At 46.8% G+C, this 18,983-nt stretch overlaps 1 protein-coding gene across 1 annotated transcript in view; it reads right to left on the bottom strand.

Moving 5' to 3' along the window:
• Nucleotides 1–18,983, bottom strand: part of eys (EGF-like photoreceptor maintenance factor) — a 147,871-nt gene that overhangs the window by 113,022 nt on the left and 15,866 nt on the right. Inside the window, 9 exon segments of the mRNA XM_081714325.1 lie at nt 2,766–2,888; nt 10,022–10,126; nt 11,197–11,450; nt 11,806–11,839; nt 11,842–11,968; nt 12,529–12,668; nt 12,970–13,090; nt 13,754–14,028; nt 17,631–17,790. Of these exon segments, the coding sequence (XP_081570451.1) occupies nt 2,766–2,888; nt 10,022–10,126; nt 11,197–11,450; nt 11,806–11,839; nt 11,842–11,968; nt 12,529–12,668; nt 12,970–13,090; nt 13,754–14,028; nt 17,631–17,790 (1,339 nt within the window).

The raw sequence follows: 18,983 nt of genomic DNA, 5'->3' as shown, positions 1-18,983 counted from the left end.
GCACATCAAATGGAAGCGCAAGGCCATATGTTGCAAGGATTCCACAATAACTACCCTCAGGCAAGTGTGTGATGCCTCAACAGGTTTCTTTAATAAATACAGGTAGGAAATACTGGCCATTCTAATCAACCGTACGCATATACAGACATGGCTCAGCAATGCTGGAATATCCCTTCAAGGTACCGATGAATCTAGTTGCGCAGAAACACCCGTACGTGTCATCAGCGGCCTGGGCAGGCCCATTAAGCCTAGTGGAAGAGTGGAAGGGTTACGGGAGGTTAGCGCGCTCTGCGTGTGGTTACCTGACCACCCCGCGTGAGGGGTGAAGGGTGAGGACACGCTGGCTTTAATGGGGAGGTTAAAGATCCTGTCCAACCCCTTTGTGTTCTACAGTAAACTGCAATTTATCAAAGTCGGAATGAAACAGTCACTAAATGAGTAGCAGAGGGTCCCACCGTTATGAGGTGCGTGTCTCACCGTTATGAGCATAGCGTGTGTTTAGTTACCACGAGCTGCCAACCCGCTGATGCCCTTACAACTCCCAGTTTTAAAGTAACCCGTCGCAAAGACTTTCGGACGACTGTGTGGATGGATGCGTGTTGGTGTATAGAAAGTAACAAAAGTATAAAATAACACTTCTCGTGGCAGATGCACTTACTGGGTGAGCATTTGCACTCAAACCCCTGGGGAAAAGCCCATGCACTTTGAACCCGAAAGACATGGTCTCTCCATGCAGCTCCGTCAGACTGATGCGAAGGCTTATCGGCTTGCGTCCGCTTAGCCACATTAGTGATCGGGAACGCCGGCATTTACCTGCCCGGAACTGAATGCGGCAGAGGTGAAGCTGTGGAGAAGTCAGGTGGCCAAACGGCAGCAGGAGGGAAACCTGCCATATTTGTTCTTGAGCAAATGCTCCCCATTACACTTCGCTGTGTTTCTAAAATGAGCTTTTCGGCTCTCTTTTAACGGGCACGCTAAACGATCGATAGACGTCTGGTGTGTCTCCGTGGGCTAAACAATCGAGATTAAGAAAGACTAAGTAGAGTGGGGCAACGGAACAGCAGGGAGCCAATGTGCATGAAGACAAAAAAAAAAAAAAAACACAATACAAAAACATTCCAATGATTGCCTACAAGATGAGAGCGATTACCATCAACCCCTACGTCTTCTGATTTCTAAACATAACATTAAAGGCTGCAATTTGCCTCCAACAGTCGGAGCGACCTTGAGTTATGACATTCAGGTAAACAGCAAGGCAAAAAGGTTAAATGACCCTAATTAATTTTGCGCCAGGATGCTAATCCTTGGATTATTACCTGGTGGGGCACATGCAGTGGCCGAGCAGGGTCATTCTGACACGCCTTATCCAGGGGAGTGCAGGCGGCCACGGCTGCTGTGCAGGTTTTATCTGATGGAAATGGGAAAGCTCAAATAACCGCTGCCAAAAAATCCACCATGCCAAGGACAAAGTCTAGCTGTCAAACCGGCACTCTATCAATCACCTACAACATAACCGGCGGTACTAATCTGACACTGCTTACCTCCCTGAATTCAGTTCAACATTTGTGAAACAGAATGGAACTCAGAAGAATAAATCGTAGACAATCTTGCCAACACTTCAGTTTAAGGTTGCTATTTATGAACTTCACAGTTCCAGGTGGTTTTATCGTAAAACTGTCTCATTTCTGAATGAGGCCCAATAACGCAGTTGAGAGCATGTTAAGGAGGTTTAAAAGTTGTTGAGAAAAGTTCTCTGCATATATTTGCAAGCAGATTTATTATAAGCTACATGTCATAATCAGGTCTGCCTTACATTCGCTTGCCCTTATTGCCGGCATCAACGAGTGTGGGGTGTAGATAGCAGGACTGGAGCTTTCAGAGTGGTGCACTGTACCTCCTGGTTTTCAAACAGCTGGGAGGATCAAGTGTTGAACTCGACAAATTATGCATGAAAATTAAAACGCACAGTGCACCCTACTAAAATGACAACAGCAGTCCATTTATGGTTTCCTCGTCTTGCAAAGGCAGACCCACAAAGGAACTTTTGATTTAAGTAAATGTGCAAACGACTATGTCTCATCACTAAAATCTGTTCCTAGTATAAGTTCCTGTTCATGCAAAGGGTAAACCATAAATGCTCCACTACACGAAAAATCAAAACCATGAACCTACTCAGCACTTTTCAAATGACACCAGAGGATCGAGCTTCAGTAGTAAATAAGACCAACATGCCATTAGCACGAGTAATAGTAAGAGCCCCGCAATATGTTAGCAAATGCAAAATACGTTTACTACTAGAACCATTGATTTTTTTGGTCTGTACTTCTCCTTCAAGCAATTTAGAACATGATACATAGCTTAAACACAAAAATACATTTAAAAAAATCAAAACCTCCATATACATCTCCCAAGGAACACACGGGTGAACGTGACCGATGAAGATGCATACAGGATAGGGTGCCGTTCGGATGGGAATAGTAAAATACACAACTCTGCATGTGTGTTCTTGCCCCTGGGGGGTCTGATATTTATGTTTTGTGAAACTCGATTATTGGTGTGTTTAAATGGTGAATTACCTCTACATCCTCCTGAGACTTCCACACTCACAGGTCTCTCTTCCGTCCCATATATCCATTCCCGCTATTGTCGGCGTGAATTTGGTCATTGCTATGCACGAACCCCTTGCACGCCGGCAAGTGGTTCGATAGACGTTATGTAAGGGGGAAAATCGGGCTAATCAGAGGCTGATTGCGTCAGACACTTACGGCCCAATTCCTCAGGGCAGGAGCACACATTACCCCCTAACAGGTCAATGCGGTTGGAGTTATTACCGCAGAAACCGTGGTCACAGTAGTCACGCTTCTCTTCGCAGTGGTCGCCCTCTGAACCTGTCGACAATATAGTGCAACCTGCCAGCTGAAGAAAAAAAAAAAAAATGAAAAAGAAAAACAGTGCAAAAACAGGCAAAAATAAATAAATAAATCTCTCAAAGTGAACGTTCTGAAATGGTTCCTCAGGGCTGCCAACGTAACACCCAGAGTCAGATGCTGTGGACAGGACAAGTCCTACACCATTCTTCGGGGCTATTCTTCACAGGTGCTGCTTTCTACGGTTTTGCGAGACTTGGCTGACTGTGCTTGGAATGTTCTACCTTTTCACAGAGAATTCCGAGGGGGAAGGGGAGAAAGGGAAAGGAGGAGCGGTTAACAGCATGAAATGAAAGAGAGTGCGGGACTCCAAATTTTCTGACATTTAATGCTCCCATAAACGTATTCCAGCGCATGGCGATGCTACAAAATGACTATCATTAGCTCGGTCACAGGCTGCAGCAGCGTCCGGAGGACCGTGACTAATGCCGGGCTATCAGCGGCATCGGCGCGGGGGCAAATTCTCATCATTCCTCAAACTGACCATGGAACCAATTTCCATCTCTCCCCATGTCATAAAATTTGACAATTATCCCGAGTTCATTAATAATGCATAACAGTCCTCGTCCGCAATCAAGGTTTAATCAGTGGCATGTCTCGCAGGTAGGGGCATCGGCCGGGCTCAGAAATTATAGGCAAATTGTGAGGATTTATTTTCCTCCTTCAGTTTAATGATGTAAATGACTTGGAGTAATTTACAGCGTGTGTGTGCGCGTCTCTGCACGCACGCACGTGTGTGTGTGTGTGCTTGTGTGTGTGTGTGTGTGTGTGTGTGTGTGTGTGTGTGTGTGTGTGTGTGTGTGTGTGTGTGTGTGTGTGTGTGTGTGTGTGTGTGTGTGTGTGAGCGGGTTGACGAGCAAGGCGGCTTTAGCAGAGCCAAGCGAGAGACGTCGTCAGCGTGTGTGGATGAGGGATACCGCTGTGGTCACGTTGTCTTCAATCGACTCGTTGGAGCTGTTGGTTTTAAAAATGCATCGCGGTAACAAACGCTTGGGGAGATTCGTTCCAGCTCACCCAAAGCGGACGGGGTTGCTCAGGACGGGACCGGCACTGGGGTCTCTTTGAATCCCACAGCCAATTAGGATTTGTAAGACTTTTGTTTTACACACAAAATCAGCTTGGCATAGCCGATATTGATTGGTGGAGCTTGGTGGGCGCGTGTGGCCACGGCCCACTGGATCGTTTAATCACGCTTAATAAGAGCCAGTCATCCCTGATCTGATTTATGACTTTAAAAATGCCCATGACAAATCTAGCCACAGCCGAGATCAAAGCAAAGCATCACGTTTAGACTGCCACACGTGTAGACACACGGATCAGTTTTGCTTGGACTCCTAGATTAACGAGGAGCACATGTGAAGGGCTGTAAACTGATCCTTGATCAGCACAAACTGGACCTTCACACTGCCATCACTAGGCACAAAATTGGACCCTAAATCACAGTTATACAGTTACAATGGGCACTGCTTTCTCAGGAGAGTCTCAGCAGTTAAGCACAGATAAGTGAGCTGACTTCGGGTTTAACTCGGCCTTAAACGCTTAGTCGCCAAACAACGGATAAAAAGGTAGCAGACACCAATTAGCCAAATGGTGGCAACCGTTCTCCATTCAATATTAGCAGTGTTGTGGCATGTTCCCTCAAGACAGACGCAAGATGAAAAAGTGCCAGTGTTGCTCCAAGTTTTACGCTCACCTCAACTCAAGGTTAACTTATGTTGAGCCCTAAATTAGCCTACAAGCCCATGAATACAGTCTCATGGTATTCCCCTCTGGAGGCCCCAGTGAAGTTGGCTGAGAAGACTTTGTCAGTTCCTCCTGAAGTTACATCATTACCGAGTCCCCACAAGCCCATGCGCCTACCACAGCTGACAGCAGCACAGTGCATAAGCCGGCAACTGTAGTACAAGTCAGTAAGGTATTAGGAGATTGACTGACCCCAGTAAGGTAACCTGAAGGGGCAGCTTGATGTCATTTGACACGTTCCTTAAAAAAAATGTTTAAAAAAGACTGAGAAGCAGCAGGGCTGCGAGGCATGGTAAGGTCAGAGGTCTTACACCAGCGCTAGAGGGACCACCATGCTTCTTAGCATAGGCCTCCTTTAAATAATTTCATCTTTCAGCCAACAACAGGCCTCACTGCTTTGATACTGCAGTAACTCGGGGTGATGAGATATCTCAGAACTACTGACTAGCTTTATTCAAATTAAAATTATAGGGATGAGCACCAAGGGGAATTCCTTATAAATAATGCTATTCCACCTCTACATACATTAAAAGCTGTTTATTTCTGCTGCATGCCAAAAACAAACAAACAAAACATTGTGATATTCTGGCCACAAAAAGGTGGCTTATTGTTTGCGATCCGGCCTTGGGAAAGTGTGCAGTTAAGTGAGGCTCAGTGTGGGTAGACTTCATTTACATAATCACGGCCAATCTCTCATTTTGACGCACGTCAAAAAATAAGCGTGAATTTTCGGTTATTGATATGGCAGCGTGAACCACCGCAAAGCGATTTTTCAGCCGCGAATGGTATTTTACACTTGCCGAGATGCTGCGCAGAATAATGACACGGGACGGTCAGTTCCCTTCACCCTTTTTGCTCATTGGAAATGCACACAGTGCCTTCATCATTTTAACCCGGTTTCTTAAAGTAGGCTTTAAATATTGTCTTGTTAAAAAAAAAGAAACAGATCAGTCCTGGCGCAAGGAGGAGTAAAACGTGAAAAGGACCACGAAAAGACAAAAAGGAATATTGCCTCAGACGAGAGGCTAAGCATGAACCAGGATGAGGTCTCAGAAGCCTGAGGAAGACTGGAAGATTTTCATTTTTGTTGCTGGCTTGCCCATTTGTTTAAGGACTGGAACGTTACAGTGTGTGGACATAACTGCCAGCAAACTCCAGCCACTGATAAGTCCCCGCGAGTTCAATATCAAATCAAGACAACCAACTGGTGCGCAGCCCAATTTTGTGGGGGCAATCAGTACACTTGACTCGGTCACCATTGTATTCAAATACACCCTCAAACAGGCAACCCACACTAACACAGAGGAGATACTGATAGTTGTAACAGTTGTAGAAAATAGTTGGGATGCCAAATACATCAATCCCCAATTGAATTTGTTTCTGCAACACTGACAGAAGATCAGATGGGCTGTGAGGTTTCAGGGGTAGACGGATTTAACGCGAGAAGAGACAGGTAATCATTGCAAAGTTAGAAAGAACGGGGATAGTGTGTATACACCCATGCATTGTACTGTGTGTTTCAGACACAAAGCTGGCTGCCATACATCTGTGCTGGGTGAAGCTGTACCCCTACATGGTGTCCCAGAACAAGCACGAGCATGACTGGCCTGCAGAACTGCGTTCGTCAACCTGGTTAGGGCCACAGTTAGAAAAAGGAAACCAAATCACCCACCTATACACACATGCATGCATGCACACACACCCATACACACATGCGCACGCAATCACATGTATGCACGCGCACACACGCGCATGTACGCACACACACACACACACCTCTCCCTAATGCAGCTTTTATTTGAACAAATTCCTTGGGCCTCGTTATGCTGAGGCATTAAAGGAGAGCACGCATTTCCTGATTCCGATGCCGCTTCTGGCCGTTTTATGTTGAACCGGGCGAAGGCGGCCTTTTGGCCTGCAGATTTATGAGGCCATCGATTCTTCCTCTAGCGGACCTACCTGCTGCCAGTCAGAGGCCCGCTGCGGCTGACCCGATCCATATCAGCCAGGCAACGGTGCCGCGCGCCAGCCCCTGATGGATGAGCCCGTCGATAGCCTTTGTTATAAATAAAACACCGTCACCCGCGGTAACTAATATTCGCTCAATGTCTGCGGTAAATAAGCCTGGCCCGGCGCGTGTTTTGCTCAATAATTGACCAGATTACAACCTTAATAAATGCCCCTGGATATCAGCGTGGATGGTGCACAACGGGAAAGGGGAATTCATAGTCTTCTCATGTAGCTTTTGGCCAATCCTCAGCGAGGGGATAAAGGGGGATGGGGCAAAGAGGCTAATCTAGGTCCAGCTCTGGCCATACCAATCCTATCCACGGAAACGCCACATCCGCGTTCGCCGCCAAGCATAAAAAGGCACGTCACCATCCCCGCAAAAGACGGCCCCCTTGCCAAGCCGCCGCGCTCATGCAGATCATCCTCGCGGCCTAATTCTGCTTGCAGCGTCTCTTCCTCCATCATGTATAATGCATGAGCCATTAACGGACAGCAAGGCTCTTCCACCAAATCGTGGGAGCAGTATTTAATAACCAATTGCGCGTGCAATTCACTGGGAGCTTAATGTTGCGTGAAGGAATGTCATACTTAACGTGCGGCCCAGTCCTAATGGGACTCGCTGACCCGGCCCGCAGTCAGGAGTTCCTTTCATTAGCCCGGAGCGCTGCGCACGGTCCGAACAATGCCGACGCAACCCTGAGCTGGGCTGGCCGGCCCACGGCCCGCCTCCTCAGCCAGCCTCGGGACGCTGTGGTGTCCGGGTTCACCCAGGACTTCAAGTAGTAAAATAAAACTGTTAAATAAAAGAAATGTAATCTTTTTGTGTAGCAGGACTCAGAATGCAGTATAATCTTTCTGTTGATTCCTCTCCTGCACTGTGTTTACATTATAGGGTATATTTAATAATCTGCCCTTTGTTTAGCAAATGTAGGCTCTACGGGCTGATTCTCCATCTTCAGGGATTAGTAACCCTCTCATTCCACTGCTCATTGTCGTGAAGACCTCAGGCAATGGGACGGCTCAACCCATCAATGCCTGAGCCGAGGCCAAATGAACGCTGATGTCACGCTAAACGGGAGGCGCTAGCCTTCATTCTTAGTTAGCCACACCAGCAGTGGTTGGGTGAGCCATGTGTACAACCCCAAGCTCCTTGAGGCAAATGAACGTTCCATTAAGTCATGTCTCCTTCCTGTCTCGGGCATTTTAAAAAAAGAATGATGGCCTTCTTCCAGTTAAACTGAGGACGTTAAGTTGGGAACCGCATTTTGCCACTGTTTGTTGTGATCCGCAGACAGACCATGGAATTAAAAGTAGTTAGACTATTTTCACCTTGCGTTAACACGTATCCAGACTGTATTTGGATTTACTGTGGCCACATTCCATTTACGCTCATCACTAAAAGGCGCTAAAAGTGTGACCAGATGAGATCGGAGTTTACTTTCCCCTGCACATCGTTTCCGTTTTACTTCCTTCAACGTCATGGGCTATTACCATTTTATTAGACACTGTCAAATATGGGCAGAAACCATGTGCAGTAGACAAGGCAGTGCCTTCTTCTGCACAGGAGAAGGATTTGTATGCGAGCTGTAATTTCTGTGGGTCAGCCAGCAGATACATTTCATGCTTCCGTGATTGTACGCAGATATAGAAGTCACCCTGTTTGTAATTAAACGTGGTGAAAACCCATCTCAGATCACCTCTGAAAGTGGTCCGAGTGATCTCATCGCAACGCGTCTCACGCGTGTTTACATCTGGCTTTTCACGCGGGTCAAGGGAAAACCAAACCTGATCCGAACACCGAAAAGCCACGCTGACGCAAAGCGTAAAGAGTATCGGTGATTTTGGAGGAGGCTCAAACGTATGGTGTGACTAAACTAGCAATAAGGCAACACTAAACAGCAAAGTGTTTAGGCAGGGCAATATTCTGACGTTCATAGATGGTGGGGAATTCAACCTACATTTGATGAAGTACATCTAAAAAAATAATTTGATGCACAGTTCCATATATCCTCCCACCCCAAAGACACTAAAGGCAGGCAAATAAACAAGCATGTAAATGTTCCATACCTTGCACAGAAAAGGGCAGAAAAATATCAATATGAAAACATGAATATTCAGAGAACCCAATGTCGTATGATTAAATAATTCATGTAGTTTGCCACCTTGAGTGTTCTTTTTTAAAAAAAAAAAAAGGAAAAAAAAAAAGCTTTCATGGTTAATACTCAATTAGCATAGTAATAAATTCTCATGATAACATTTTAGAATTCAGTCCTGATTATATACAGCAAAGTATAACAAAATTATATTGTGATAAGCACGTTCTTAAAATGTTCCAAATATCATACTGATTACACAATGAATCCACAATGAATCCACAATGAATCAAAGGCCTGGACCTTTGACACACGCACACACATGCGCACACACACGCGCACACACACTACTCCTTTTACCTGCGGATTCGTAAATGTAAAATCTCGCAGATATTCCCAATCTAACATATGATACTCAGCTCCTTCTGTGGCCTCTACAGGTGATGACTGAAAACCACCAACCTCTTGGCAAGCTGTCACATGGCATTTAGTTTAACAATGATTTTGAGACTGTGACACTTCTCTGCGATTTTTTTGAAAGGGCTATATTGTACAGCCATGTCCAAAAACTACAAAAACTCCAGTGCCATTTGTCAGCCCGTTTTTGCCAGGGAGCTCCATCTTTGCCAAGAAATAAACTAATATCCTCAACCATCCCAAGTTGACTCGGTTAAGGGGTTCTAAAGAAGGCTGTGAGTAGGAGTTCTTTTTAAGGAATTTCACTTGGTTCATTTATTACCTCTACAGATGCTAATCACATGTTGATTAACTAACTGAAGTTCCAAGAAGCCAAAAAAGACTAGGTGCCTAAAATCGCGCCAGCCACGGAACCGAACGTGACAGCATGCCCGGCTGGTTTCTTTTAGCCTCAGGTTTAGAAGTGCATTTAACAAGCGCTGGAAAATGTACACTGATGCGGTGATGCATCTTCCAGGACTGGAGTAGGTGGAAATAGCATCATGTTTGGGATATGGAGAGCATGTTTCTTGGAAGGAGCAAATTTATATGCATTTATATCCTTTTTATACAATATATTTAATATACAAATTTATGTCCACAAATAGATACTGTGGGACAATTACCAACACGGAGAGGCAGAACTGGATCCCATTGTCATTTTTCAAAATTAAAGCCTCCTCTCAGGCTCTGTTAATTAGGGGAGCTGCTCGTAGGTCAGCATGGCTGTGTATACATGAGCTTAAAAGCTCATAATAGGTCTGGCAGGAGGGCGTGGCAGACTGTACTTACCCAACAGACAGATACAAGCATAGCTGTCAATCAGTTCCACACAACAGCCCCTGTTGAGACACAGCATTGACCAGCAGTCGTCGGAGTTCTCTGAACACATAGGACCTATAGGTAGTCGAATTTGTAAGACCACCAACACCCCCCCCCCCCCACCCAAAAATGGCAACATGGCTTACAAGAAATAAAAGCTATTTAGCACAACACTAGCTACCTTGCCCCACTAACAATTTATTGGGCTTTAATGATCAATTTAACTTGGATTAATTTTGATTTATTATTTATTGGGATTTATTAGCATCAGCAAGTGGGTAAGGAAAACTCATGTTCTTCATTAGCATTCTCATTTGCAAAGCATTGTGGCAGAAATGCTTCATTATTTTGCACCCAGTGTAATACTAAATTAACTGCACCCCCTGACAGGTAAACAACTGCAGTGCCCCAAAAGATTACTCAAGTAGCATGTGCATTTTCTGGGTGGGATACTCCTTTAAAAACTGTTTTCTACGCAGACGTTTCTAAGCTTTCAAGGCACATGCCGCACTTCTCACTAAGGGAAAAGCTCGCCAAAACATTTAATAATAAAATGTCCACATTTGCATCCACATCTTTTTATGTTTTGCTCTCACTAAAGATGTGCATTTGTTGCCTCTGGCTCGCAAAGTAGAACCAAATGACTCCGCCCTCAGTGATGCACAATTAACAGCGTATTTGCATATTCTTTTTACACAAGCCTATTTGCGACGCATTCATTCCCCCTTATTTGTTGGAAAACGGCAATTTGTTTATTAGTTTGTTGCTGTCATAATTAGGTTTATTAGCTTACTGCTGTCATAATTATGGCTGCCATAATGCATCATTACTGTCATTTTAGTCACTTTTTCTGTTATCCCATTGCTGGTTTAACCCAAGGCAAGTGCCAGCAGACAGTGAACTTCGGACTGCCTCGAACTTTGGGTGGCAGCATACATGACTGTTCTTTGGGCCAGACTCAGGATGAGTAGGTGACCCGTTTCATGTGTAGGCTACAGTTGCAGGCTCCTCCTGCATCATTATGACTGGCGGTAGACAGTCCCATACGGTGGGTATTTACAACTGAACACATTTTCCCCAAAGGCTTTTGAAAATGGTACAACATCCCGCCGGCGCCACAAGCCCACTGCGTGTGTGGCCGATACCTTCAAAGCCGGGGGCACAGAGGCACCGGTAGCCAGTGACGCCGTCCACGCAGGTGGCACCATTGGCGCACGGGCCGCTCCTGCGTTCATCCAGCTCGGTCTCGCGCAGTGTGCCCTCGTACCCCGGGAGGCAGTAGCAGGTGTGGCCCTGGTTCAAGCCCAGGCACGCACTGTGCTCTGAGCACCGGTGTCCGGGGCAGTGGTCGTCGATGAGCTTGCAGTGAACCCCGGAGTATGCATCGACGCACCGGCAGCTGCCGACACAAATAAGCTGTGGTTTGTTTGGCTCAGGATGCAGACTGATGTGTTTAGACAGAACGGATCTGTTCACATAGATAAAGAACCTTGAAAACCTGACAAGAACATAATTCACATAATTCTTATTAACATCACAGCAGAATATTGTTGGGTCAGCTCTTTGATGAGCTTCAATGACAAGTTTAAATCAATCGGAAGCTCTTGGTGATGTGCTCTGCCAACTGGTTCCATCCACAATCATGGTTCCGTTTGGGGAATAAGCTTACGTTGGTTGGTCCTTTGCAGGTGGCTCTGTGGTCCAAAAATATAGCGTTGTGTGTTTGTCTGTGTATTCTTAAAACACGCACTCACCTGTACCCGCTGACTTGATCAATGCAAGTGGCTCATTCTGACACCGGTGCTGTGTACACTCATTGATATTGACCATGCAGTTTGGATCCTCCCAGCCAGGTGTGCACACGCAGCTGGGACCAGTGCCGGTGTCGAGGAAGCAATGGCTCCCGTTGGCACACGGCTGTCGAAATCACAGGAAACTATAAATATTCAATTACCCATGGTCATATACCAAATGCCTCGCATAAATAGTCACGTATGCAGATTCGATTTGGTGACAACACAGGCGCTTTCATTAGATGACACTGAATATTCAGACAAGTCTGATGTTTTTAATTGTTATCGTAATTGGCAGGGGTTACTGACGCGAATAAAATTCCCTCGGCGAATCCCACCCTCTTCAAAGTCACGCCGTGCAAAAGTTACCCTCGGGAGTCTGGAATTATTAAGTAATAAAATCCAGGGTGCAAACTAGCATGTGCCTTGCACTGCTTAAAGCAGATGTTTTTCAAGAGCTTCTGTGTTGAGTTAAAGTGGCATGGCATCCCTGAAAATCTGTTAATGGCCTCCATTTGCATAAGAAACATCTAGCCTGATTAACGGCGCTGGCTGCAGCCGGTTTTAAACTGGCGATTACCATGGTAGCGATAGGCATGTCAGTGCTCCACCCATTACACTTACAGGGTTAGCCCCGCCCTCGTCAGCCAGGGGGCGGGAGACGTGGGATGCAAGCGGACCCACCTGTATGGAGCTTGTGCAAGGCCTGCAGCACACATAGTCTAGCCCCTCGGCCATATCCAGGCAACGGGTCCCTGTGGGGCAGATGACATTCAGTAGCGAGCAGGCGTCCACGTCCATCGCATAGCTCCACCCGACGAAACCTGTCAAGTGGTGCGGAGGAAAACTAAAAAATTAAGCAACTGCCGCTGTGTCTGAGAGCAACCAGCCCGATAAGGATCACACAATTGATCATCACAGCCGACAAACAAATAAGCAAGCAGTGGGGGGGGGGGCTAAAAAATGTGTGCGAAAGGCTGAGAAGGAAAAGCAGTCTGCCTAATTGCCTTTTTAAATTTATACATCCCTTCTGCTCCAATCAATGTGAAAGTCAATCAATAGACAAGAAATGGGTCTTGAAATCGCAGCAGACGCGATGCGGGATAAAATGAACCCGGCGCAAACTAGGCCGCGCCTCATCAAAGGCCGAACCATGCGCTGAAGGGCCGAGGAGCATGGGAGCTAACGCCTCTGGCAGATCCTGGGCCTCCCCACCTGGTAGGAGCACAGTCAGCCTGGGAGGATACTGCAGAGACCTGGCAGACGTGCTACAGCTGGTTGTAAGACTTGCAGTGAAAGGTTCATTTCTCAGTTGCATAATCCCACGCTAGCTGATGCAAAAGAGGGGGGGGGGGGGTGTTGGGTTACAAAGGCATTTGATCATCATAGTGGCATGGAACACATGCAGCAGCTGTCACAGCTAAAGCTAAAGTGGCGAAGAGCAAGTTACGGAAAACCCGATTTTATGGGAGAAATATGATTTGTGGGTTCTAAAATGTTCATTTTAAATGATGGCTGCTTCAGAAAGTGTTTTACAAGCCATTGTTTCTTGGCGTCTGTCGGCATGGTTGGCACATTCATACACAGCAGCTTGAAGTTTGGGGGAGGGTAGAAACCCTTGATCTTCCACCAAAAGTATTTTTGGACTCCCAACTGAACTTCATTCTTATTTTTTGAGAGGCTGCCCATCATCTATTACGTTATCACTTTGATTACGAAGCAGAACAGGTGTTTCCCACATTAAGTCCTACAGCAATAAATCAAACTTGCTGATGCATTAAAAGGAAAAAAAAAAGGTTAAATTCTTGAGAGAGTCAGTAAAAGCCGTTCACATGATCCTCTGTGTGAGTGGATGTGTGTGGGGTGAGTGGGTAGATGGGGCAGCCCGGGCCCTGTGCCTGCCTTAAACTCCGAGCCTGCTGCGGTTCCGCTCGTGGGTCAACTGGGAGCGGCAGCGTTGGTGAGCCCTGCTAGGGGCGCCACCAGTCCCTGGGGCGGGCCCCCGGCTCGTCCTGCTGCACACGAACAAAGGCCTGGAGGCGGCTACCGGGTGCCGGGGCAGAGGTGGAGGACGCAGAGGGTGGAGCCAGGTGTACCTGTGGGGCAGCAGCACATGTAGTACAGCACGTGGTCTGCGGCAGGGTCTGGAGTCGCATTCGTTTATCTCCGTCTCGCAGTGGCTGCCTGGGGGGTGGAAGGACAGAGAGAGAGAAAAATTGACTGAGCTAATGATGAATAAAAGTTCAGTAGAATAAAAGGAACGATTAGCATGATCTCATTTGCATAAGGCTAGCATTTTGGGGGACAGAGGTGTCACAGTCCATATACTGCAGCTCCTCTCATACTGATATACTGAAACAACTGATATTTTTCACAGATTTTTGAAAAGGTGCTGAAAAGGTGGTATGAGGGGTGTGATTTGGCAAATTACCGCACAAACTTTACAAAAAGCTCAGTTATACGGCACTAAAGAATTCGAAGAGTGCCACGGGACAACGGTACGAGGGGGCCAGCTGAGACGCGCGGGGAGGAAGTAGCTGGCTTGCTGTAGCCTTCAGCTGTGATGTGGCTGATAACGGAGGAGGAGCAGTGGGGTACCCGGGTGCCAGGGAAGCGGTTTCCTAGCGTTAAGTGAAGAAAGCCAATAAAGACAGATGAAATTGGAACCAGAAGACAAGGGAAGGGGAATAAAAATTAAAAAATAAAAAACCCGAGCATGAAGAGAAGACTCAGGCAATCCATTGCCAGGTGGGACAGGACTTCTCTTTCACAAAACACACTGCATACACAGGATAAAAGAATGTATCTGGACGGGGGAGGGGGGGAGACCCTGCAGAAAAAAGAGGGGAAAAAAGAAGGGGGGATTGTGTCGTGGGGAAGGACTAAAGACACATGATGTACCGCAGACGTTTGATTTACGGTTTTCATTAAAAAAACCGCATGAGATGGGTTGTGTGGCACATCCAAATGCATTCGCTGGCGGTCTGGCCATAACGTGCCCCCCCCCCCCCCCCCCGCCCCGCCAAGGGGAGGCTTTGCCAGTCAGAAATTGGTTTATCTGTGCAGTCCAAGGGTGCAGATCCAAGACCACATCGGCTGCGGCATGCGAGCTCGGCCAAAGCGCGGATGTGGCACCAGCTTCCCCGTCCTCGCCGACCGGTGGCCCCCTCTCTCCGGACATGGCCGCTGTTCCGGATTTTACAGCGCCACATTCATTCCCTTTTGTTTCCGGACGCACAGCCAGTTGCTGCCATCAGGCCTTGGTCAAGGGAGCGGGGTGTGTGCGCACATGGGTGTGTGTGTGTGTGTGTGTTTGCATGCTGCTGCTCACATCACAACCAGCTAGAGATGTACAAAACCAATGAATTACATTTCAATAGACAATGAAAAACATACGACCATTTATTTAGAAATGTTTGTTTGAATTAACCATCGTAGCATGCTCATCAGCATTAGAATTCCTAAGGCTGTTATTAAGCTTCACATTCAATGTGTAAGAGTCAATCAGCAGTAAATTGATTTTAACATGCACTTTGCTTTTAAAATTGTGAACACAGCCTGCAAATGTGTGTGGAACCACAAATCAAGCACAAATCCAAACACTTTTCCTGCCTAGCAACAAAGCCTGTTCTTCCTGATTCCAGCCAAATATTTAGAGAGCATTTCGGTTTGTGAGTGGGTTTTAAATTCTAAAAAAAAGGACAGATAATACACATCAAGAGACGCAAGGCTTCATCTTGAGACGATCGATCTTTCCTGCCCTTTTGCGCTCTTCTAAGCACAGGCATGTCATCCGAGATTTCCGGCCCAGTCGGAGTCAAAAGAACGCAGCATTTTACACAGTCACTCCGGAGACACGCGAACATCAAGAGGATCTGACATAACTGAGGGCCTTGATAAAAGATCTCTTAATCTCCCCCCTCTAAATAAAAACAAGGAGCCTTGAACTGCAGGACCTCACCAGCAAAGAATACTCTCATTATACATTTTGCCGAACAGCCCAAACAGAAGAGGCGCGAAGCCGACAAGAACGAAAATTTATATGCTATCCCTCAGATGGTCCACAGCTCGGCCAAGAGGATCCTGGAGATGCCAGGAAGTAATGAATTCCATCAGTCGGATAAATCTCCTGAAACGGGAGATGTTAGTAGAGATTTGAGGCATGAAAATAATAAAGAATTTGTTTCTTTTTTAAAAGGCGACAGCTAATGAACAGCAGCGGAGCTAGCTTGTGTCGGCGAGCAGAGGCAGCTTCCTGTGATGATCCCTTGCATTTACCGTGTCCAGCAAGAAAGAAGCACGCTCATAACCAAGGTTCACCGCAGAAAAGCCATTTAGGTTTGGTTACAAAAGGAACGGAGCTGGTGCGTTTGTCTGCTGCATGCCTGCATGCGCATGAGTTGCACGCACGCAAGTTCTCCTGCCAGTACCGCCAGGACTCAGAAGCAATTATTTCAACAGAAGCGTCCATGTTGCCCCCACTGAAAGCATCTGAAAAGCAACTGCATGCTTCCTGACTTGTGTCAATTTCACTTCTGATTAAAGGGACATTGTTGCCCATGTTTTGGGCATTTTCCAACCAGATCCATCAGCACTTTGGGGCGTAATCTCTGCCACGAATAATCCGTGTTTAATCATCCGCGGGCAGTTCTGCGCCACAAGTACTTGGACCACTGCATTGTGGGTCAGCCAGCGTCGGCTGGGATCGTCTCAAGAGGCCGCAAATCACTCCGGATGCAATTTCGTGGGCCTTTTCAGGAGCTGAAGGACTTCGTCAGGGCATGCAAAGCCCGCATGGGATCAGGCAAAAACATTCGGGTGCCGGAGTCCTGCTGCGATATGCCCGTTCCCCGTTCATTTTGCGTTCGCCGCGTGCAAACGATTCCCCGCGCCGGTCAGGGTTTGTTTACCTTGTTAGATTCGCCGATGAAATGCTCTCCAACCTCCATGCGCCCTTCACCCCACTGCCCCCCCTCCCCCACGCACACCCCACCCCCGACACGATGAAGTGAATTACTGAGTAATCAGCTTAGGCGAGGCAATGTGCAAAGATGACTAACGGGAAAGGCATGGCTTGAGGCAACCGGGCTCATTTGAGCAGAACAGAGGCCCTGGCTTCAACACTCGCAACAGATGGCATGGCCAGGGAAATGGAAATGCAATAAAATTTAAATGTATGGTAGGTAGACAGCAGATTTAACTGTCTACTGCAGGGTACAGGAGCATCGACATGATTCTTCTGTACAATGCTTCTGCCAGCGCTGCTTTTCAAGGGTATAGCATGATCCCTAGAGGAAAGTAAAAAGAAAAAGCACTTTTTTTTCTTAACACCCCCCCCCCCCACTTCTGCTTCGATTCTACTAGGGTCTAAACTTGTATGCCAATAGAAATGACCAATCAGGTCCATGGATGAGAGGGTGATTTATATGATTGACAGGCATGCCTCTCCTGGGCATAAAAGGCCACTGTCAAAAGTGTCTGACTAACACATTCAAGCAAGGTCACAATTTCCAGCACATCCCATCCCATTAAAGAAGCATCTCACTCATGCGTCTGACTGCTGACAAATGTGTCTCAAGTCTCCCCTTTAGATGTAGTCAGATTCACTTACAGTTAGCCAGTCAAGGACGAAGAAGACAGAGTGCGGTTCTATATCAGCTACCGCAGGAAGGCAAACATGAATGCACAAGGGGTTTCCAAACTCGCACCGTGGATATAATCGAATGGGATTGGCCGCACGATGTTAACCTTTACATTTACAAAAAAAGTGACAGTGTCGTTTTTACCCGTGTGTCCAGGCAAACACGTGCAAGTGTAACATGCAGCGCCGGTCGGCTGGCCCGTGGTCACACACGTCGCTCCGTTCAGGCACTTGTTCGGGAAGATCGAGCAGGTATCATCCACAGCCTGACAGCGCTCCCCTCTTCAACCCGGCGAGCACAGGCTCTGTCGAAAACAGAGCATTGGTGTTAGTCAAACTTCCAATTTCCCCTGCAGTGAAAATAGCGGCGTTTCAGAATTGCTCTGCAATCACTTATGCGCTAATCTTGGTTTCGGCAAGTTCCAGATAGAACCCAGCTCACTTTCGCTCACCGAATGGGAAAATTTCTGATGCAGGTGATGAAGAGCGGTTTCGACCCCAGCTCCTTTACTCAAAAAGTCTTTTCATTTAGGACGACTGCCCGTGAGATGCTGGGCTCAAATGAACCTCCCTCACCCGCGCTGATGCATCTGCACCGAAACGGCGGCCGTGGTTTGAACCGACCGGACAAATTAGCTCATTTTTTGTCTGAGGTTGGGGATGAAGAGAGAGTGGTCGCGCGGTTTGCCTGCATTGGCCTGTATCAGTAGATTTTGATTATGGGCTGCTTTAATTGGGAGACAATCCAACAGCAGTCTACAGCCTTTCACTGATTCAGATCAAGCACAGTGTTTAAATACATCACAGAATTTAAAAGAAAGATAAAGTTTAATTAAATGAACGAAATTACAGAAGGAGTAAAAATCACTTAATATTTTAAGGAAAAGGCTGGTGTGTCTATGACTTCAAGGTCATTTTTTGCAGGTTGAAGCAATCGCTTCTCCAAGTGGAGAACTCATGCTGGACTTGCAGAAACTCTCAGGAACTTGATATAGTAGCGGGACTCATACTAAAACTCATACTAAAGACAACCTATATTTGGGATTATGGATTCCCACACTCAAAACAAAACATGGAATTGTGGATAATTCACAATGCACTTCCAATAAAATTCCATTGTTCCCAGGAGCGTAACTTGACCACTGTTTGTTCTCCCCCGCTACCCCATGTCAGCGCAAAAACCTTGAAGCAGATCCTACGGTCATGAATAATTCTGAGAAGTTCAGTCAGTCATCACAGGCTCTTTACCAACGCCTTTCTATGGCTTTTGCATTGCACATAACAGCGAGCGTAGCGAGGCGTAGCCAGCCAAGTGCATTCCCATAGCTCTTTAAAAGCGAAGAGCGATGCATTTATGTCCATGTACACAGTCGTTCATCAACCGGCGTTATGGCTTCGGACGTCGCTTACATTACCCGACGAGATAAGGCCCGGCGGACGCCATTCGCGAGAAGCAAGGGGCATAGAGCAGCCATTTCGATCCGATCTGTAATGGAGA

The sequence above is a fragment of the Electrophorus electricus genome, chromosome 5, assembly GCF_041902795.1.
Source record: "Electrophorus electricus isolate QZ-2024a chromosome 5, ASM4190279v1, whole genome shotgun sequence".
Taxonomy (NCBI): Eukaryota; Metazoa; Chordata; class Actinopteri; order Gymnotiformes; family Gymnotidae; genus Electrophorus; species Electrophorus electricus.
Note: the sequence above shows the minus strand (reverse complement) of the source record. Positions and strands in the feature narration are given on the sequence as shown.